The sequence below is a fragment of the Mesoplodon mirus genome, assembly GCF_964341445.2.
Source record: "Mesoplodon mirus genome assembly, chromosome: 2".
Classification (NCBI taxonomy): Eukaryota; Metazoa; Chordata; class Mammalia; order Artiodactyla; family Ziphiidae; genus Mesoplodon; species Mesoplodon mirus.
In genome coordinates, this window is record NC_138977.1 from 9,555,047 (window position 1) to 9,577,785 (window position 22,739).

The 22,739-nt window shown below is 40.7% G+C and overlaps 1 protein-coding gene across 5 annotated transcripts in view; it reads right to left on the minus strand.

Moving 5' to 3' along the window:
* Positions 1-609: 609 nt before the first annotated feature.
* Positions 610-22,739, minus strand: part of SMAD1 (SMAD family member 1) — a 79,473-nt gene continuing 57,343 nt past the window's right edge. For all 5 annotated transcript variants that reach the window (XM_082636645.1, XM_082636642.1, XM_082636644.1 and 2 more), the window contains exons 3-7: positions 19,523-19,780; positions 16,791-16,907; positions 12,439-12,660; positions 5,931-6,187; positions 610-1,993 (exon numbers count right to left, since the gene is read on the minus strand). In XM_082636645.1, the coding sequence (XP_082492771.1) occupies positions 1,850-1,993; positions 5,931-6,187; positions 12,439-12,660; positions 16,791-16,907; positions 19,523-19,780 (998 nt within the window). In that variant the 3' untranslated portion in view covers positions 610-1,849. The remainder of the gene's footprint in view (positions 1,994-5,930; positions 6,188-12,438; positions 12,661-16,790; positions 16,908-19,522; positions 19,781-22,739) is intronic.

A 22,739-nucleotide genomic window follows, 5' to 3' on the forward strand; every position in this document is an offset into this window, starting at 1 on the left:
ATAGTTTGGGAAGTAGAAGGGGCTGATAAATACCTCTGGGAAAGAGGTACAAAAATGTACAGGAGAAACAGTGGCATCTATGTGGCCAGGGAAGAATCTGAGTCTCCCCAAATCTGTGTCCTTCGTGGGCAAACTCCATTTTGGGGGTGAGCTGGGGCTGAGAGAGAGAGAGGATGGGCTCATCCCAGTCACAAGTAGATGCAGAAGCGATCATCCTGTCTCGCTGCAGTTTTAGTTCTCCTTCTTGGCCCAATGTTACATCCTTTCACATTCACCCTTGCATCCTCATCTGAAGTTTAGAAATTGGGACTTTTGGTGGACTGAGAGGCATCCACCAAGAATGGCTGCTGCTGACACTGCTCACACGAGAAAGCTTGTATGTTTAGATCTTGAATTCCAGGTTGTGCAAGTTAGCTTTTCCTTAATTTTTAAAGTTCCATATGTCTTTTCTTTTCTGATTGAAAGTGACTCTGCTCTTTTCATGATTCAGCCTGTCTCTGCAATTTAGGTTCTCAGTCATCTAGTTTGTTATGTTTGGCAAAGAATATTTGAGAAAAATCTCTCAAGAGAGTGGTGAACTTTATTAATCTTAAAATCTTGTGCGTGAAGAAAGGAAACAACAAATTTTTAATCAAAGTAAGCAATAATGACAGGTTTATTTAAAATTTCCAGTAGAGAAAACCCACTAGTTTTGGAATAAAAGTACTCAATGTACGAGAGCGTAAGTGAATATAAAAGATTAGCAGAAGAAAAATAAAACCAAACACAGTACAAAAAAACTTAAAAAGTTTGAAATGGATTTAAACTGAGATGTTCCTTAAATCCTCCAAATATTTAACAGAGTTACTAGGTTTGGCAAACAATTCACTTGAAAATTAAAGCCTATTTCTGTATTGTAAACTCCATAAAAACCCCTTATTAAATTCAAGCACTCCATACAATTGGTACTGAAACATACAGGCAGTCAGTTTCAGAATAGTAGGAATTATTCATTTGCTCTCACAGTTATATGAATTAACCAGCTGTATAACTGTTTTTTGGAGAGGATAGGACAGAAGATGGAAAAAAAAAAAAGGTAGGATAAAATCTCTAAAAAATTGAAACACAGCAAAATCCAGGCATCAGTTTGTTTCTTTAAAGCAACAAACTGAATTTTTACAGTATATTCTACATTTGTCATTTCCCTCTCCCCCCGCCCCCTCCAATACTCCTAAATCCACTAATCTAATCAATCCTTAACCTCCAAATATTCTGTACATATATATTTAGCAAAGAGCATATGCCTAACATTATTCTGACAGCATTATGGTCAGCATACAATTTTAGAAAGATTACTATGTATATCACCAAGATTAACCTTTACTTAAAAAAAACGAACAAACAAAAACCATTACTAAACAAATAGTTTTAAAATATTATGAACACCCATGCGAGAAGACTCCACGTGGGCTCTAAACCTGATAAAAACACACGTCAGAAAGACTATTAATGCTCAGCTTCTGCCAAACGATGACCTTAAAGTGCCGACCACAACAGAATCTCTTAGGACCGTTTTCCCAATAGATGATTTGTCCCTGGCTTGGCCATCTCTCCTTTAACTATACACGAAGTCCTGCTAAAAGTATGCATTTTAGTTGATCTTACAATAGAATGTTACAATGTAAACTAAACAGGTTCTTGATATCAACAGCATGTTACCCAGGTTTTGAAATTTCTGAATCCAACAGTTGGTCACAGAGGTCAAGTATTATCAAGGCTCCTTTGTCAGTTCAGATGGTGTCTGACTCATCCATCCTTCAAGTACATGCAAGGCTCAATAGTTCTCAAGAGGCAGAAACCCGAGGCCGTTTTAAGACACAGAGGAAATAGGATTATGAGGTGAACCCATCTGGGTAAGAACTTTATCCAGCCACTGGAGCGGGCCATGCAGATGGATCTCAATCCAGCAGGGGGTGCTAGTAACATCCTGGCGGTGGTATTCTGCTCCCCAACCCTAGAAACAACATGGGAGGTGGTCATTTAACTTGTTTGACTCAGTGGTTACACTTATGAAGTAAAAAGAGCTCACATAACCAGACACTCCGATTAAAGATCCGGTTCTCTCCACAAGACAAACGTGCACAAATGTGCACACATGATTTGGCAGGCAATTTCACGGCTCCCCAGAGGCCATCCATGGGTTCCAGATTAAGAAGTACTGGTCTTGGGGAATGAACGTTTTAAACTACATTATAAGGCTGTTGTAATAAAGACACTTTCTTTCATTTTTATTGCCCATTATCTCACCGATAATATTGTGACAGATGTTAAATTCTCATTTCAACATCAAGAAAATAAGGAAAAAGGTATGTAAGACAAACTGACATTCTGTTTCTTCCTATTTAGCCACTGAAGTCTCTATAAACACAGAGCTTGACCTTTCAGTCTCTAAGCAAAACTGGCAGGAGCACGTAAGTTTCCAAAAATCTATTAGCGACACCTAACCATTGCCTTGAATCAATTAGTAACACCTAGCCATTGCCTTGAATCATCTGTACAAGAGGGTAGCTTGCCAGGCACCTTCAGGATTACTGAATTAGGACATGAAAGCTGACAGAAGCAAGTCCCTGTACAAAGGAGAAAAACAGTTTTGCCACTGCAGAGATCAAAACCTCACTGGGATGGTGGAGGATGGCATACAAGGTCCTGATAAACCCTTGTTTCCTGAGGGTGTCGGACAAGGCCAGGTTCTATTTATCTCTGCTATCTACCTACCCCCAGAATTTCAAGAAATGTATCTAAATATCAGAACTTTCAGGAGAAAGTTGTGATACATGAACTGCGTATGTATAAACATCCATGCATTTGTACATATATCAACAAACTGCTAAGTTTAATCAAAAGATTTATGTGTATGTTTCCTCCATTAGATAGTAAGTTCTTTGAAGGCAGAGACCAGATCTTATTTATCTTTGATCTCAAACATCTAGCACAGTGACTGGCACAAAGCAGAAGCTCTAGAAACACTTGTTCAGCTGAAATGACTTGGGTTTTTCAGATATGCGGAGTTTACTGTGCAAATAATTTATAAAGTATGTGTTTTATATTAAAGTCCAAAAATGATCATCTTTAAAAAATAGTACAAAATTGGCTACTAATATTAGTAAAACGTTCTATATCCTTTCTCTAAGATGCTAAGTGTGAGAGGGCAAAGTATGCAGTCCTTATGATAATAAAGAAAATGTTGTACCATGTGTAAATTTTTTGTTGCTAACGTACAATAAAGTAGCTGCCCGTTATCATGTCAGCAGGGGGTTTAAAATAACATGTTTATCTTTAACTCTCCAAATCCAGCTTCCTAGCTGTGTCCATTATAGCCTGTATAACCCTTCCTTCCAATACTTACCACTTTATATTATAATTAAACACAGACTGGGCCATCAGCATCTTGAAGCTAGAGACTTTAGGTGCTTTTTCATTTTGTATTAATTCTCTGGAATGGTGCTAAAAATGTTCGCTGAATAAATGAAATCTAATACATTTTTAATGCATATCTTTGCATTTTAAACACTTTTTATCAGCGTAACGGTGGTTTTTACTTGTGTAAAAGTCAATAATTAAAAATGTGTAAAATTGATTGGGTAATCCATAAGAAATAAGTTTGAGGAGAAAGCCAATTGGAGCATTAGAGTCATAAATTCTCCTAGAGTGGTCCTTCAATAACAATAGACTTATCAAGGGACCTCAGTAATGATCACCACAGTTCCCCAACTGCAGCCACCCATTTTAAAGATAACGAACGTGGGGATCGGGAAGGAATCCCGGGGCCTTAATCACACACACAGAACTAGAACCTGGATCTCCTGACTCTCAAGAGGTCTGCTTTCCTCCATATCAATGAAAACAACAAACACGGGCTTCCCTGGTGGCGCAGTGGTTGAGAGTCCGCCTGCCGATGCAGGGGACACGGGTTCGTGCCCCGGTCCGGGAAGATCCCACATGCCGCGGAGCGGCTGCGCCCGTGAGCCATGGCCGCTGAGCCTGTGCGTCCGGAGCCTGTGCTCCGCAGCGGGAGAGGCCACAACAGTGAGAGGCCCGCGTACAGCAAAAAAACCAAAAAAAAAAACCCCCAAAAAACAAAAAACAAAACAAAAACAACAAACACAAACAATGCTGGCAAGTCACTGTCCTCATTTTAAAATTCATTTCAGTCAAAATGCTAAGTCAAAAATTAAACAGTGCACATTAATAATGGATGAGAAAGCTCTTTGTAGTCTCATAGGTACATAGCATATAGGTAAACCTCTTGAAAAGGTAAAAAAAAAACCTCCTTCAATACTAAAAAGTTCCGGACTCAGCTATAAGAAACTGTTGAATTGTGTTTCAAGAAAACACACTGAAAATCTGCTCATGTGACTCAAAGAAGTAGGGAAAAAATGATATTCGGGGAAAGATATCTTTGACGTAAAGGATGATTAACAAAGTAAGGTTCCAGAGTTACCCTCTGTAATAAATACATCACAGAACAGGTTTAACAACAAGTTCTGTGAGCTTCTGAAGAGAGGATAGGAAAGACGATTGCCTCGCCCAAATATATAATTAGTTTTGTTCCTCAGAGTAACAGAGGAGGAAAATCTATCTTGGAGGATTCAGAGCCAAGTCAGTCAGCCACTAGAATAAGTTTCTGACTCATAAATTTAATCAGACATATGAGTTTCTTTTTTCCATTTCTATGGCATCTTAAAACTTTTTACTTCTCAGAGGCAGAAGAGGAGGCAAAAAAGAGATCAATTCTTGTGAGCAATGTCCGTAACCTTCACTCTCCTCGCACCTCACAGCACAATCCTGGCGCTGAGGCAAGGGCCTTATTAACTCTTGAATATAAGAAAATCGGGGGAAGGTGGAGGCTGGGATGTAGTGAGAGAGTAGCCTTGCCATATATACACTATTAAATGTAAAATAGCTAGCTAGTGGGAAGCAGCCGCATAGCACAGGGAGATCAGCTCGGTGCTTTGTGACCACCGAGAGGGGTGGGATAGGGAGGGTGGGAGGGAGGGAGGGGATATGGGGCTATATGTATACGTACAGCTGATTCACTTTGTTGTATGGCAGAGACTAACACAACATTGTAAAGCAGTTATACTCTAATAAAGATGTATTTAAAAAAAAAGGATGAGTGTCATATAGGACAGAGCCACCCCCAGTGGCACTCATACTAGATCAGTGCATCCCTTGCCCACCCATACGTACCTGAGAATAAATTACTGTTGTTTGGAAACAAACAAACAAACAAACAGAAAATCACAAGCTTTACTGGAACCACTAAAAAACTGACCAATCAAAAATAAATCCCAGTGTGATGAAATTTTACTTTCACACACAAAAAAGACCACTTGCTTATTGTTGAAACAAAAGTAACAAGTGTCACCATCCTAAAAGTACTAACAGGCATAGCATTAAAAAAAAAAGAGGGGTGCGTTTACAGAACTGATCTCTGGGAATTCCCTGGCGGCCCAGGGGTTAGGACTCTGCGCTTTCACTGCCGAGGGCGAGGGTTCAACCCCTAGCCAGGGAACTAAGATCCCTGAAGCCACGTGGCACAGCCAAGAAATAAATAAACAAAAAAATAAAAAGAACTGATCTCATAAGACAACCATGCATTTAAAGCATATACTTTATATATATACATAATAACATATTCTAATAGTATTACAATAGATAAAATAGTGCTACCTGAATAAGGAAAAGTTATTAAAACCTGCTACCACTAACATTTAACATAAACACTCCTATATTCCAATGATACTGTCCTCAGAGTTGACATCCTTGTCAAAGGTCAAAAATGTCTAGATCATAAGTTGGTGTCTATGGACACCTATCAAGAGGATACAGATTTACACATAACGTGGAAGTGCGTTAAACCCTGACCAGAGGAATCGGAGCTCGCTTACCTTCACAAAGCTCATGCGAATAGTACACATTTTTGTGAGCTCATAGACTGTCTCGAAGCCATGGTTCACAGACTGTGCCAGTAACTGAGCGAATTCTTGGTTGTTAAAAATTTTCAAACTACACCCACTAGGGATCTTGCAAACAGTAGTGGGATGAAATCCGTGATGGTAGTTGCAGTTCCGACTCTGCACGAAGATACTACTATCACTGAGGCATTCGGCGTAGACCTCGCCTCCGACGTAATAAAGATGAACTCCTGCAGGGAGACAAAGCGCACAGTGTGGTCATTATCGCTTTTCCCGGCTGAAAAGCATCCGCGTGGCTTCAGAATGTAAATTTACATGGTTGATTCGATAAACAGACATTCTCCAAGTCTTGCACGATTGATAAAATCTTAGTTAACTGTATTAGCTAATACAATGTCCATATGTCAACATGCATGTCTAGAAGGTTGTAGGAAACAACAAAGTCTCTTAATGATAAGTAACAGAGTGCAGCAATTTCATTATTTATTTATTTATTTTTTTTGCGGTACGTGGGCCTCTCACTGTTGTGGCCTCTCCCGTTGCGGAGCACAGGCTCCGGACGCGCAGGCTCAGCGGCCACGGCTCATGGGCCCAGCCACTCCGTGGCATGTGGGATCTTCCCGGACCGGGACACGAACCCGTGTCCCCTGCATCGGCAGGCGGACTCCCAACCACTGCGCCACCAGGGAAGCCCAGCAATTTCATTTTGAAAAGCATTTAATGCCTATTTGGCCATGGATTCAGAGCAAATTCTCACTTTAAAAACATGGCACGGGCTTCCCTGGTGGCGCAGTGGTTGGGAGTCCGCCTGCCGATGCAGGGGACACGGGTTCATGCCCCGGTCCGGGAGGATCCCACGTGCCGCGGAGCGGCTGGGCCCGTGAGCCATGGCCGCTGGGCCTGCGCGTCCGGAGCCTGTGCTCCGCAACGGGAGAGGCCACAACATTGAGAGGCCCGTGTACCACAAAAAAATAATAATAATAAATAAAAAAATAAAAACATGGCACAATAAAGCTGAACTTGATTATGGGATCCTACGCATATTCGTTACATAAGCTCTCTTGTATTTATTTTGCAGCTAAGCTTTTCGAAAAATTTTAGGGGAGGGGAAGGGAGGATCGAAAGGAGTAAAAGAATTAGAAAACCACAGGTGGAGGAAGTACTGCTGAGAAGTGTAAGATGTAAGGTCCAGGAAAAAAAAAAACCTAGAAAAAATAATTCATACTGTGTGGAATCTGATCTCACTCAACTATTATCTGCTCCAAACTTCTTCCTGTGAGACCTAGAGTGCCAGGAGTGTAGGAAATTGATCTTACCCAGCCTTTAAAAAAAATGAAAGGGGAAAATACCACTCTGACAAAACCCCACACCATTACAGGCCACCCAGCAAACACTGTCACATCCCATGCGGCTTTCAGTGATGGACCTTGCAGGTAACTCTGGCAAAGCTTATTAGTCAATGCTAGACCTATTGTCTCATCCCAAATACTACGTGCTCATATATGGAATCCAAAAAAACCAGTACTATGAACCTAGGGGCAGGGCAGGAATAAAGACGCAGACGTAGAGAACGGACTTGAGGACACAGTGGGGGGAAAGGGAAGCTGGGACAAAGCGGGGGAGAGGCATGGACATATATACACTACCGAGCGTGAAGTGGATAGCTAGTGGGCAGCAGCCGCATAGCACAGGGAGATCAGCTCGGTGCTTTGTGACCACCTAGAGGGGTGGGATAGGGAGAGTGGGAGGGAGGGAGACGCAAGAGGGAGGAGATATGGGGATATATGTATACGTATAGCTGATTCACTTTGTTGTACAGCAGAAACTGTGGAAAGCGATTATACTCCCATAAAGATATTAAAGAAAGAAAGAAGGAAAAAAAATGCAAGTCGAGCTGCTGGCTGTGTCTACAGGGCTGTCATGATTTGAGTGAACTAAAGTATTTTAGCAAAATGAAAAAAAAAACAACTATGTGCTGTGTTGATATGTATACACAATGGCTAAGACTGCTGTAACAATTAAATAGCCGCTGGAGCAGAAGCCCATTTCTCTGTCTGATGTAGAGAAAACAATTGAAGGGTGTGTGTGTTTGCTACTTTTTTCCTGATTATAAAAATGAGGAATTTTCATTTTAGAAAATTTAGAAAGTAAAGCAAAATATAAAGAAGCAGAAAACATTATCACTCCTTTAGTGGCCCAGAGGCAGTAACTGTGAATACACATCGTATTCGGTCTTGAGTGTCATTAAACTTTCTTTGCAGACATTTAACATATCTCCACCATTGAATGACTACAACAATTTATTTAAAGGATTCTCCCATTATTGGACCATTCTGTTGATACTAATTTTCTGCTGTGATAACAATGCCATGACGAATGCCTCAGCATAATTTTTGATAATATCGTTAGGAGCGATTCCTGGAAGTTAAGTCGTTGGATCGAAGGCTCTTGATTCACTTTGCCAGAGTGCTTGTATCAATGTACACTCTCTCCAGCAGCAGAGGAGTGCCTGTCTCACTTCACCCGTGCCAGTACTGAGTCTGAGTTTAAAACAACAACAAAATTCCCCTAATTTATAGCTGGAAAACAATATTGTTTTAATTTGCACGTGAGCCTTGATATGCTCTCCTCTGTTTACTAGCCATCTGTGTTTCTCTTATGGATTTACTGTTCATATTTCTTACATATTTATTCCTCTGGGGTTCTAGTATTTTTATTATTTTTTTAATGAGCTGTGCATATAGGAAAGATATAAATAATTTATGTCTTATTTGTTTCCCCGTTAGTCCTTTGTCTTTTAATTTTGTTCACGGTATTGTTTTTCTTTAACCTACAGAAGTTTGAAATCTTTAAGCAGACAGATCTCTTGCAATCTTTCTTTTGCTTTTTATGCTTAGAAAATCTCTGCCACTCTTTTTTTTTTTTTTAAAGCATTTTCCAGTCTATCTCATCCTTTTTTTTTTAAATTTATTTAATTTTTGTCTGTGTTGGGTCTTCGCTGCGGCACGCGGGCTTTTCTCCAGTTGCGGAGAGCGGCGGCCACTCTTCATTGCGGTGCATGGGCTTACTGCGGAGTAGTTATGGCACGCAGACTCAGCCGCTCCGCAGCACGTGGGATCCTCCCGGACCAGGGATCTAACCCGTGTCTCCTGCACTGGCAGGTGGACTCCCAACCACTGTGCCACCAGGGAAGCCCTCTCTGCCACTCTTGATCAATATATGTTCTTCTAGCTTTTCAAGAGCTTGCCTTAAAAAATAATTCAACTCATTAATCCATTTGCATATGTGGAATGAGGTCAGGGTTTCTACCCCCAGCCTCCCGCCAAAGCTAAATTTGTTATTGCAGGACCACTGGAAGACTCTACTAATTTGTTATGCTTCACTTATCAGACATTAAATTTTTAAATACAGTATAGTCTGAGTTTACTTTATTCTACTGTTCTGTCTACACACCGATTTAACTGTAGTTTCATAATCTTTCATTAATCCTCACCTTGAGAATTTTTTCTTTACTCTTCCATTAAAAAAATGTAGCTATTTTCACTTATTTATCCTTCTGGGTAATATGCAGAATACATCTTCTAACTTTCAAAGAACAAAACATTGTGATTCTGACATGGATTGTTTAAACTATGAATTAAATTAGGAAGCATGAATATCCTTAAAATGTTCTCACAATATTAAGCCTTTTCTTTAAGGAACACAGACCACCTGTTTATTATTCAAATTTTCTTTCACTCTAAGTGAAATTTGGTTTTCTTTACATAATTCTCATATGTTGCTGGTTCAGATTATTTATGCATTCTGTTGCTAATGAGAATGTAATTTTCCTCTCCATTACATTTTCTAACTGGTTATTGCCAGATGAAAGAAAACTGATATATAATTTCTAAAAATAGAGTCGAGGCATCTGGAACAATCTGAAATAACAGCATTCCCAGAATCCTTATTTTCTTCCTAACTGTTAATAGGCATGTTCCGGAGTACAATGGCTTTTTACTACATTGGAGTAACGGTCAACTTTAGAATAGAATGAAAACTATGTCCCTGTGTCCCAAATGTATGCGAAATTGTGTTTATACAATTTCAGGGGTTTAGAGACCACAGAAAGATACCCATATGATATGAACCTGAGTTCTGACATTTCATCATTAGATGTGCAGTTTAGGCTTATTTTTCTCCCTTAAGCATACTAAGGAATTATCTATCAGTTCCTGTTTTAAGAGTTGTTGTTTTTGTTTCCAGGATTCAATGTTAAACTTCATCTCAAATGTCTTTTAAGCACCTACTGAATAACCTTTTAATTTGTTCTAAATTTCATAGTAGGTCATTTAAAAAAACTTTGACTCTGGAAATAATTTCAAAACTTACAGAAATAGAACAAACAACAAAGAGAAACAGAACCAAGAACAGCCACACAACCATTCTCCAGATTCACCTGTTGGGACAGTTCACTCCATGTGCTTCATCATGGGTACCTCTGTCCTCTCTATTCTTCCACACACACCCTCATATACACACACATACGTACATACGTGTATACATTCGGACACAGGATTGTTCTAGGTGGATAGATATCTCTATCTATAAGCATAAGATACATATATAATTTCTTCCTGAACCATTTCATCATGGTCCTTTACCCCTACATACTTAAGCGTGTATTTCCTAAGAATAGGGGTCTTCTCTTACAAGCCACAGCATAATCAGCAATGCCACTGCATTTAACACTGATGTAATACTTTGATCTTATCTACCACTCATATTCTAATTCTGTCTGCTGACCCCAGTAATGCTCTTTGTAGTATTTTTCCCCTGTCTGCTGCAGGATCATGTCCAGGGGCAGATTATTACATAGAGCTGTCATGTTTCTTTAGCCGTTTTAATGTGGAACATTCTCACACCTTTGTCTTTCGGCATCAGTATTTTGGAAGACTACAGTCCCTTCTCACCCTTTGTGTCTGGGGTCTGTCTGAAGGCACCCTGAGATTCGGTTCAGATCTGCATGCTCAGCTGGATTTCTGTGTAGGTGACGTTACTCCCTCCTCAGAGCACCACAGCTGGAGGTTCACGACCTCCATCTGCCTCTCACTGGCGATGATAATTCTCAGCGCCTAGTCAAGATGTTGTCCAATTTCTCCACTAAACAGTTACTGATTTTTATTCTCCCATGTCAGTAATAGGCAGCCTGGGAGGAGATACTTAAAGACCATGAAAATATCTTGATTCTCATAAAAAATTCTCTCTATATTTAGCATCCTGACTATTCTTGCCCGATGGCTGCAAAATGGGGACTTTCTAACTCCACCAACTCACTCTGCATTTACCAGTCAGCCTTCCCCATTCATTTATTTCTCTATTATCGGCACGGACTTATGAATTACTATGGTTTTCCAGCGGTTTAAAACTCACTACTGTATTTAATTATTTTGGTGCTCGAACTGTCCCAGAGTTGGCCAGTGGAAGCCCCTCCAAGTTGGCTCCTGGGAAATGCCTCCATCATGTGCATAAGTATTTGTTTACTTTCGGACATAAAAGAATGTCTCGGCTCATCTTGCGTCTGCCCGTCCCAGCCTTGGAGTCAGCCCTTTCTCCAAAAGCCCCGGTTCCTCTTGGCAGCCATGGAGTTGAGAGATGATGGTCTGAGGACTGTGTGTGCTTATTACTACTGGGTATCTTTGCCTCTTGGCCCTCTCAGCAGACAGATCAGAAACTAGATGCATGCAGAGACACATCTACATATGCCTTCATACACGTGCATACATACACGTGTACAGTACCTAAACATGCATATACACATGATTAAAATCATGATCTCACACTGATACCTCCACAGGGTTTATTTTTTACCCTCCTCCACACTTGTATGTCTCTTCTTATTCCACAGTGAAAACCCAGGTTTCCCCCAACAACCACACATTTAGTCATTTGCTTAATAATATTATAATACATCTTAAAATTTCATAACTGTCTCCTTCACACTGCCCCTAAATAATCAAGTCTATTAAAAAGAGTTCAGGATTTGTTTGCAGTCGCTCTACCTTACCTGGCTCAGGCTGAGGTTCTATAGCCAAATACTATATATTCATAAGTTATTTTGAATTAGTTCTTTCCCCAGTGGGTCATGGTATTCATTTGAAATACATTCGGTTTACTTGTTTTCATTTGCTTTTTGCTTTTAGTTTTAGGTTGTAAAGAATTTTTTAACAGCTATTTCATTCTTCGGCAAAACACGTGATAGAATGGTGTCCCCAGATAGCAAATCACTATTCCAGCTATAATTATTATGAGTCAGGAGACCGCAAACATCGCTGATTGGAAAATGAAGAACTTCCTGATAATATACAAATTGAAAAAATATTTATAAACCGTAGCGGCAAGCGTATATCATCTGGTATTGACTCCAGGAACGACGGGTGAGTTCTGGGGGAAGAGGGACACGACAGACAGACATTTGAGAGAGGTTCCAGTGAAAGCTCACCTTTCCCGATGTGTCGCCTAGTGTTTTCGATAGTGGAATTCCGGTTGACGTTGGAGAGCAGCCCAAGGCAGAAGCGGTTCTTGTTGTTGGAAGGATCGGTAAAACCATCCACCAGCACGCTCGTGGAGGAGGCGTGGAAAGCTTCGCCCACACGGTTATTGAGCTCGTAGTAGACAATAGAGCACCAGTGTTTTGGTTCCTCGTAAGCAACTGCTTGAACATCTTTAAGAAAGATGAGCTTAGAGTCAACCAAGGTGAGTGCCCTGGGCTCTCAAAAACTGAAACTGTGTCGTGAAGTTGCCTCAGGGTCCCGGAATGAAGATGTGAAAAAGCCACTGCTATTATAACGTATAGAGTTTATCTCTGATCTCGGAAGCAGGTACTCCTTGCTAAGTGTGACATTCACCTTTCGTTGGAAGATATTTTCTCCAACGGCTATCAGATAACCAAGACGCTGGCTAAGCAAGCACACACGAGCAGCATGTGCTGAACGCTCTGTAATTCACCAAAATGGAAATGACCCCACCACTGACCCTGGCTCACCATCTAAAGGAACGCAACAAGTGGCAAGTGAAAAAACAAGTGCGGAGAGAACAATAGAGGACAGGAAATGTGCCAAAGGTGCCGGCACAAAGGGGAATTGCTTTGGACAACGCCTCAGTATGCGGACGCTTTTTCAAAGCAGTGAAAATCAGTTTCTAATTATTGATAAGAAGTTACCTTACTTCACATTCGGTTGCCAATAACTCTCACAGCTACAGCTTTGCTCCAGTCCTCAAGCTCAGGAAGAAATCCTGCCAGCTGGCCATTCTTACAGGATGAATCATATCTTTCTCATCCAGATTTCATGCTAACTTCCTTATATTTGCTTTAAGTCATGCAGAGCAGGTGTGTTTTGTCTCTCCATTCCCAGAATGGGCCAACAATGGAAATTACCCAACTTTACTGACAGGATGCAGCTTGTTAAGTCAAATCTCTTAAGACTAACAAATCTCCAAACAGAACATGCTTCTAAACATTTGCAACTAAAAAGTTCTAAAGATAAGTTCCTTCTGCAGTAAAACCTCTTATACCACTGCTTTAGCAATTCCAGGAATACAAACCATATATATCTAGTATGCCAATATGTAATGATCTGAGGTTTATGAAGACTTGAGTGTACAATCTTAAAAAAAAAAAAAAAAAAGAGAGAAAATCCACATTGGAAGCACGAACTCTAACTGTTAAGGGAGAAGGACCCCTGTGTTCTTTACATCAACCTCCACGAATATTAAAATGAGCTTTACTGTAGAATTCGGTAAAGAAAATAAGGAAAATGATCATTAAGAAAATCCACACATAGAGTAACTGCTTTATACACTTAAGCGGGTAAGCTGAACACAAACATACACCATCTTCCCTGTTTGCTAAGTGTTATCCCATGTCAATAAGCTGTATTTCAAAGACCAAAGTTTCAGTGATTTACAGGTGCCAAATCTTAAAGAAGACTGCAACATCATTAAGAGAAGACTTTTTTCTTTTTCTGGCTGTGCCTCACGGCACGCGGAACTTCCCCGACCACGGATCAAACGCGCACCCCCTGCATTGGAAGCTCGGAGTCTTAACCACTGGACCATCAGGGAAGTCTAAGAGAGAGCTTTAACCAGCTATCAGGATTGCTCACAGGACTATTCATCCAGGTTGGAGGCTGACAGTTTTTTTTCTGTAAAAGGCCAGAAAGGTCTTGGGGGCCACGTGGTCTCTATGGCCCCTATTCAACTGTGCCCTAGCTGTGCAAAAGCAGCCACAGATGATATGTAATGGATGAACACAGCTGTGTCCCAATAAAGCTTTATTTACAAAAACAGGCAGCAGGCTGAAGTGGTCTGTGGGCTGCAGTCTGCTGACCCTTGCTCCAGGAAAACCACCGAAGTATAACAACCACAAGGCCAACGGCCCGTCCTCATGAAAATATTAAGTGTAAACTTATGCTAATGGGGAAAGAATTTTAAGCCATTTAAAGGAAAAATTTTAAAGCAAATTGAAGGTCTATTTCCTCAAATCAGACATTTTGGGCTTAGCCACCATGGCTGCAGGTCCACAGGCTTATAACTGTTTCACAGTGCTGTGCCCATTCTCTCCTGCTATTCTGTTCCCCAAATACACATTCCAAGGACGTGTGAGACAGGAGTTATTTTCCCCAACCAAAATCTTTGTCAACTCATAATTTTATGTTTGAGAGTATATTCTAGAGATTATCAAAATACAGAGCTACAATAGCAAAAAAACAAACAACCCAATCCAAAAATGGGCAGAAGACTTAAATAGGCATTTCTCCAAAGAAGATAAGATATACAGACTGCCAACAAACACATGAAAGAATGCTCAACATCATTAATCATTAGAGAAATGCAAATCAAAACTACAATGAGATATCATCTCACACCAGTCAGAATGGCCATCATCAAGAAATCTAGAAACAATAAATGCTGGAGAGGGTGTGGAGAAAAGGGAACACTCTTGCACTGCTGGTGGGAATGTGAATTGGTACAGCCGCTATGGAGAACAGTATGGAGGTTCCTTAAAAAACTACAAATAGAACTACCATATGACCCAGCAATCCCACTACTAGGAATATACCCTGAGAAAACCATAATTCAAAAGAGACATGTACCAAAATGTTCATTGCAGCTCTATTCACAATAGCCCGGAGATGGAAACAACCTAAGTGTCCACCATTGGATGAATGGATAAAGAAGATGTGGCACATATACACAATGGAATATTACTCAGCCATAAAAAGAAACGAAACTGAGCTATTTGTAATGAGGTGGATAGACCTAGAGTCTGTCATACAGAGTGAAGTAAGTCAGAAAGAGAAAAACAAATACCGAATGCTAACACATATATATGGAATTTAAGAAAAAAAATGTTATGAAGAACCTAGGTGTAAAACAGGAATAAAGACACAGACCTACTTGAGAATGGACTTGAGGATGTGGGGAGGGGGAAGGGTAATCTGTGACAAAGCGAAAGAGAGGCATGGACATATATACACTACCAAACGTAAGGTAGACAGATAGTGGGAAGCAGCCGCGTAGCACAGGGAGATCAGCTCGGTGCTTTGTGACCGCCTGGAGGGGTGGGATGGGGAGGGTGGGAGGGAGGGAGACGCAAGAGGGAAGGGATGTGGGAACAGATGTGTATGTATGACTGATTCACTTTGTTATAAAGCAGAAACTAATAAAAAATTAAAAAATAATAAAAAATAATACAGAGCTAATAAAAAAGATGACATACATAGCCAATAAAAAAGATATAAGAAATGTTTACAGATTAAAAAGGTGTAAATTCCAATTTATTACACTGCACACCGAAGGAAGGTTCTTTGAGTTCATCCACAACTTTTAAGAAGTTAAAAAGTATCAGCAACTCTGACAACGTCCGAGGTATCTCCAGACCTTTACTAAAAAAGTGATAGGAACGAGATAAGACATACCTAGTAACGAAATGGCATTTTAACTTCTATTTGCATTAAATGAATACAAATGGAATGATCCATCTCTGCCGCTGAGCGGGCCAGTGAAGCACTTTCCTCCAGGGGAGGTTACCTGGGGACAGTTTCATTCAATGTGTGGTCATGACTTCTTACAGAGGCTCAGGGATTCTCCCAACGCTTATTTACCCGAGTTCCCTGCTCGCTTAAGCCTCTGCGGACCTGGCAGAATGAAGGCGTCCTCCTCTCAGACACTGCCAGGGATCACAGAGACCCGCCCTCTGCTAGAGAGGAAAAGAAGCCAGCTCCTCAGGGTAAGAACAGGAAAAACACTTGCCTCCCGTTCCTTCTTGTACCAAGAAACAAATAAATAGAGCAACAAGGGAACTAAAGCTATTGGTTTGTTTCAGCTGCAGCTATACACAGATGAGGCCTAGAAAATAGATGGGGCTTATGAATATCTATTCCAATGACCAAAGAACCTTCTGGAAAGCCTTGTTATGTGAACTTTAAATTCTGGAAATCACCAGTGAAAATTCTAGTTTTACGTTCTTTTTTTCTCCCTCAACATCCTTTGTCTTTCACTTAAAAATACTCTTTTATCCCCAATTCAAAAGTACTGAGTATTGAAGTTATAGACAGATGACTGCACAACTGTATCCAGGCCTTCATTAGTTAGATCAGTGCGCCTGTTCCTCATATAAAAGGCTTATCTGTAATCCAAAGAATTCTTTCTATTGAGCTTCTCTTACTATAAGTGCTCTATCGTTTTCAAATAGCTATCTTTTTAAAGACTAGTAAAAATCTGTGAAAGAAAGCAACACTTGGACAGATAAACTTCAGACTCTGAAAGGGAATAAGCAGCAATTCATTTTACCTCCTCTGTTGATTTCTGAGGGCAGTGAAGGCGCCATCATGTTTGTGTCCATGGGCTGAGAGCCATCCTGGGTTATGGGATCTTCAGGAGGCAGATAAGCAGGTGGAGGTGTATCGGCTACAAAATTTGAAAAAAAAGCTTTAGTAAACACACGTGCTTAAAACATATATTCTCTTCGGTGCCGAAATTCTTAAGAGATTAAGTTGCCATTTCAACCTCCCCATCGGAAGATTAGATGCTACAGGCGCTGGACTTGGTGTACACTTGGAAAATGACTACCATCTTATGCAATAAATAATCCTATACAATTGTAGTGAAGATTCAGTGGGACGAAAGCACCATATGCCAGTTCTAGAAGTTGTCTGCCTACCGAGGATCATGCCATTTTAAAACAATCAGAAGGGCATTTAAACATGCTTTAACCCAACCCACTCTAAAAGGGCCTCCGCATTTCATCATTTCTCTGGTGGACGGAAAACCTTCGAAAGCTACGCAGGACTTCTTAAGAAAAGGAGCTTCAGGGTCTCTTGCGTTAAATCTATGGGCTCTTAGGGATTTACCAACTGAGTTTCATTACAGCCAACTTACTGACTCCAACTGTGAACTTCCCATGACTTCAAGAAATCTGCTAGGACTACCTTCTCCCTACCCACTTAAATATATAACAGATTCACTTTGCTGTACACCTGAGACTAACATAACGTTGTAAATAAACTATACCCCAACAAAAATTTTTAAAAAGTATTCTGTACCCATATTAAAAAAAATAATAACCACGAGTTTCAAAATCCCTAGTAGCAGAATAATAGGAAAGAAATCCGTTTGTCACAACTATCTTCTATTTCAGAATGTGCATACATGTTTCTCCTGGAAAACTCACCGCTAGCTGGCAAATTAGAGGCAAACAGTGTGATTTTTGAAACAAAGAACACTAACACAAGTCTTGCGCTTTCTTAAATAAGGATTTCCCAAAAACAATCCTTTGTGATGGAAAAACAAGTTCCTCATGGGCTACGGTGAGCTCACCTCGTACCACTTAGCACATACAACAGAGCAGGGAACAAAGTTTCACCTCAAAGAACCACCAATAGCTTGGATAGGTACTCTAGACCACTCAGGGCAACCATCAAACAGAAGAAGCGAACACTACTCTTTCAGAGTTTCTCAAGAGATTTCCCAGACTGACTTTCCAGCTGAATCACAACCTGGCCACTTCTACCGTCCAGGTGCTAACAAGCCAGGCCTCAGAGCACAAAGACAGGACTATGGGGACCTGATCTGGATGTATTTTCCACCCTTCCTCCGGCTTTTTAAAATTCAGCTTCTTCCCTGCAGCTGTAACACTGCCTCTGCTTTACTTCCAGCCAGGAATGAAGACAAAGAGCCTCCTCTGAGACCAAATCCAATACCATTTCTGCAAACAAGCTGGTGAAAACTTCATCAACGACTTAAGGCATCAGCGTCCCTGGGAGGCACCAGATACTCTGGGTGATGCTCTGTTCTCCCCACAAGGTCCTCCTCCCACCCGTTCAGCTCTCTCTGTTCCATATTTCCTCTACTTGGCCTGTGCCTTAATCCCTGGCAGCTGGGGACAAGGTGTAAATTCAAGCAATAATCTTCCGTTTTTTCACTCTTGGGCCCACCCTGGGTCTGCCACGGCTCCACAGCTTTCCAAAACAATCTCCTTACCACTAACCTGTTCCTCAAACCCAGCGGGTCCAGGAGAGAGTGCAGTGGATAGCAGATTACCAGATGATACTAGTTTGATTTTGAAACAAGTCTATCCCTCACCCTCATCTTAAACCATTTTCGACTGAAAAACAGTGCAAAATCATAGGTTAAAAATGTAAAAAAGCAATAAATATATAAATAAAAGATAGGAATATCAAGTGTGGACCACTTTTCAATTTTTGAGGGCACACCAGCTCTGCTGTCAAATTCAAATCTGCCCAAAAACATTTCAAGTGATACATTAAACATGCTCGCCCACGCATTTTCCCTTCCTGCAATGTTAATAGATGTCAAGTGTATCTTTGCTTGGCGTATCCTTTGTGAGGCCTGCTGGCGAGAAATTGGGCACTAATCATTTTTTGAGGTGCTCACTTATGAACCTATAACTCGAAAAATATAATGTCCTAATTAATCATTTAATTTGACAAACATTACACCACCAGAGAAGTCTAAAAAAGAAGGATAATGGTTTTTTTGTCTTTGTTAAACAAGCAGATGGTTTCCAGTACTCCTGATGCAAGTCTTTTGTTGTTAAAGTATGTGTTTCTTGGGATTACATCACCACTTAAACGAATTTAATTAGGTTGTGTGGTGGGGCGTGATCCCCCAGGAAATAGCTTTTCTGAGGCTGCACTTACAACAGGGATTTTTCCTTGCATGGGAACAGCAAATGTGTGCAGCATGCTATTTTTTCCCTCTTTCTTTTATCAAGCGCAAAGGCTGGAACAACTATGCCACTCCCAGAAGGATGCAGCTGTTTTAAAACCTTTCAAAAATCAAAAATGAAAATGTATTCAAGCATCTGTGCCAGACAAATAAAACACTGGCTTACTTGGCTAGAAGTCCCCTTTCATTCAAAGTTGCATCCTGAGTTCTAGAGGCGCAGTGCCACGTACCAGGGCTGGAAAGCTCTCTCCATTCCAGGCGAACCCAGCTTCGCCTTAACACTGTGATGACAATTTGGATCTGACCACAGAACATCACTGAACACTGCAACCTACCTGGCATCTGAAAGGGGCTTCCTGGGTCTGAGCTGGTCGGAGAGTGAGGGTAGGTGCTACTGCTGCTCCCAGGAGAGTTTGGGTAACTGCTATTGGGAGAATGAGGAAACGGATGGCTGCTGGGTTGCTGGAAAGAATCCGGGAAAGTGGCGTTGAGCGGCATGTGAGGCTCATTTTGTCCTAAGTTCCGGAACTGAGCTAAGAGGCTGTGCTGAGGATTATATTCACTGTGTCTTGGAACCAGTACTGGAGGAAGAACTGGAAAAAGGGAAAGAAAAGGAAAGAGGGACGAAAATGAGAATGATGAAAATCGTTAATAATGTCACAATAAAACACAATAAAGTTGAAACATAATCTGTAAGTAACAACAAATTATTCGAACACTGTCATGCTGCCAACTCAAAAGCACCGTTTAAATGAAAAGACATTTTTCACTCAGGAATAAATGCAGTAAAAAACTAGTCTCCTTAGAATCACTGATGGCCTATGCCTGAGACCTGCAGCATTGACAAACTACCCAAGGAAAGTCTGCAAAATACATTCTTTTCAGTTAAAAATGTTAAGGTTCCCTTATTCTCAATTTTTTCATTCACTAAAAACCAAAGCACAACTAGGAACATATATCGCCATTGACAATTCCAGTTTACATCCCTGGCTGATAAGATTTCACATTTAAGAGTTAATAATGTTTATTGAATGCTATGAGTTATTCACCACAACTGCTTTAAATGGACACATTAACTCACTTTAAACCAAAGGAAGTGTAGTACATAAAGTTGAGAGGGTAAATACAGTGAGCTGTATAAAATCCAAATGCCAGGAAAGACAGTTAATTAGATAAAATAGGATTTTTTGTGGGACAGACTTTATGTTGTGTCCTAGCAGTCATACGTTATGAACATTTTTCCTCTAAAGATCTTAATGTATTTACCCACTTCTCAGTAATCCTTATCACTACCTGATAGGCAAAGAAAGAAACAGGTCATGCAATCCACATTTTGCTCACTGAATGAATACTCAAGGTACAAAGGCCAAAAAACATACACACCAGTAGAGAAGGAAATAAAACAACTTAAGCCATTCCTAAAAGCTCCATGTTAGGAACCTGAGGAGTTAATAATTAGCATGGTCCTCAACCTCCAGAGGCAAAGCCACTACAAAGGCAATGATAAAGGGAAGGGCAAGGTGGCTTCCAGAGCCCTAACTGGGGTTAGATCCTAAGCTTCTTGCCAGGGTCACCAGATGGCTCCTCCCCATAATAAAGGTCCTTGGAATCCCTACTGCTCTTGTGGCCTTGGCTGGAAGGAGAAAAACAATCCATCTGGTAAACAACATGGGAGGAGAGAGGAGATTTAAAATCTGTTATTGTTGTTGAGAGTTAGGCCTCAGAATACATTTTCCCAAAGAAACCATATTTTGTGGCATTAGCAATAAAGTAGATTTTTGAGGGCTTTCCAGGGAATCTATCCATGACTGATACCATTTCTACAGGAAAAAGTACTCTTAATGCTTGGATTATCACTAATTTATGAGCTGAAAATTGTTTAAGAAAAAAAAAGGTTTTTGAAGGTATTAAAAGTTCTCATGTGCTATATCGTAAATTTCTCCATAATCCTGTAGCAGTAAGATTTGCTGATTCCCCTACTATCTGATTCCTTAGAAACAAATCTTTTTAGTAGAATAAATGTATTTCCTTTTTCACACAGTGATGGAATCTGTCCAAATCAAGTCATCAAAAGCATGATTCCTACCTATAGTGGAAAAAGAATAAATACATATATACCAGAATTACTTTGTTGGATGCCTGAAACTAACCCAACGTTGTAAATCAGTTACGCTCCAAAAAACCCAACGCCCCCCCCAAAAAAAACCAAGAAGGAAAAAAGTGGGGGGAAGGGAAAAGAAGGCCTAATTCCTCCTACCTTTCAGTAGTCATTTGAAATGTAAACCACTTTGCTTTGTTGTCGACAAAGTTCCCAACTGTCACAAAGGCTCCCCCAACACCAAGAGAAATCTATATTCCAAAATAAACACATGCTCTGAAATAGTGCAATATCTTTTTTTTTTTTTTTTTTTTTTTTTTCGGTATGCGGGCCTCTCACTGTTGTGGCCTCTCCCGTTGCGGAGCACAGGCTCTGGATGCGCAGGCTCCGCGGCATGTGGGATCTTCCCGAACCGGGGCACGAACCCGTGTCCCCTGCATCGGCAGGCGGACTCTCGACCACTGCGCCACCAGGGAAGCCCATAGTGCAATATCTTTAAATTACCTATGCAATCAAACACTTTTCTTTTTCTTTCAACTGTCGCAGCTTGAATTACCGCTGCCCAGCTTGCCTTTTATGGTCATCTAGCTACAGCCTCCATGCTGATCCGTACCTTTAAAAGGTGGAAAATACTGGCTTCTACATCCCTCCTGCCAACTACAGCACCAGACAGCAACTTTAAACAATTCTCCGTCTCTCTTCTCTCTCCCTCCCTCTCTCCCACCCACACCCCCTTACTGGAGCCCCTGTTTTAGCGACTCTTATCACCTAACAGAGGTTTAGAACTGGGAATTTCCTTCTTCCCACTGCTTGCAGATGACAGTGGCAGCAGAAGGCAATGTATTTCTGTACCTCCGGCTGACACTGCGCACAGGTGTTCCTGTGTAACTGTTGCGTGGTGTGCAGCGGTCTGCCTCTAAAGCACCGGGCTGCCCTTAGTGTACACCACAGGTGAGATCAATCAGCTTTTGTACATGGCCTGGCATGTGAGCCACCAACTACAACAAAGCAGCACGCTATAGATGAACTTGACGAGATCGATACCTTTGTCTCACCTCTGATTATTAAGATGAGATGATTTTGCTGCTGCTGATATAGGTACAGGTATATTTTAATGAACTTAAAAAGGGTACTGAGGTATCACACACCTATAATAAAATGCAGAAATCTTTGTATAAATGAAATCGTATATACTCTTGTGTCTGGCTTCTTAAGTTCAACATTATGTCTGTATGATTGATTCATCCAATGTGTGCAGCATCTCATCATATGTATATATTACAATTTATTTATCAGTCAGCCCATCTAACCTCCTCAGAGGATAATCAATTTCATTTTTCTTCTGTTTTATCCTTTCTGTGTTTCTTCTTGAAGAAATTAAGCAGATAAATGTTTGCTTTCTTATTTAATCTTTATTACTAAAAGGAAAGGCAGCCTCCTATATAGCCTTCGCA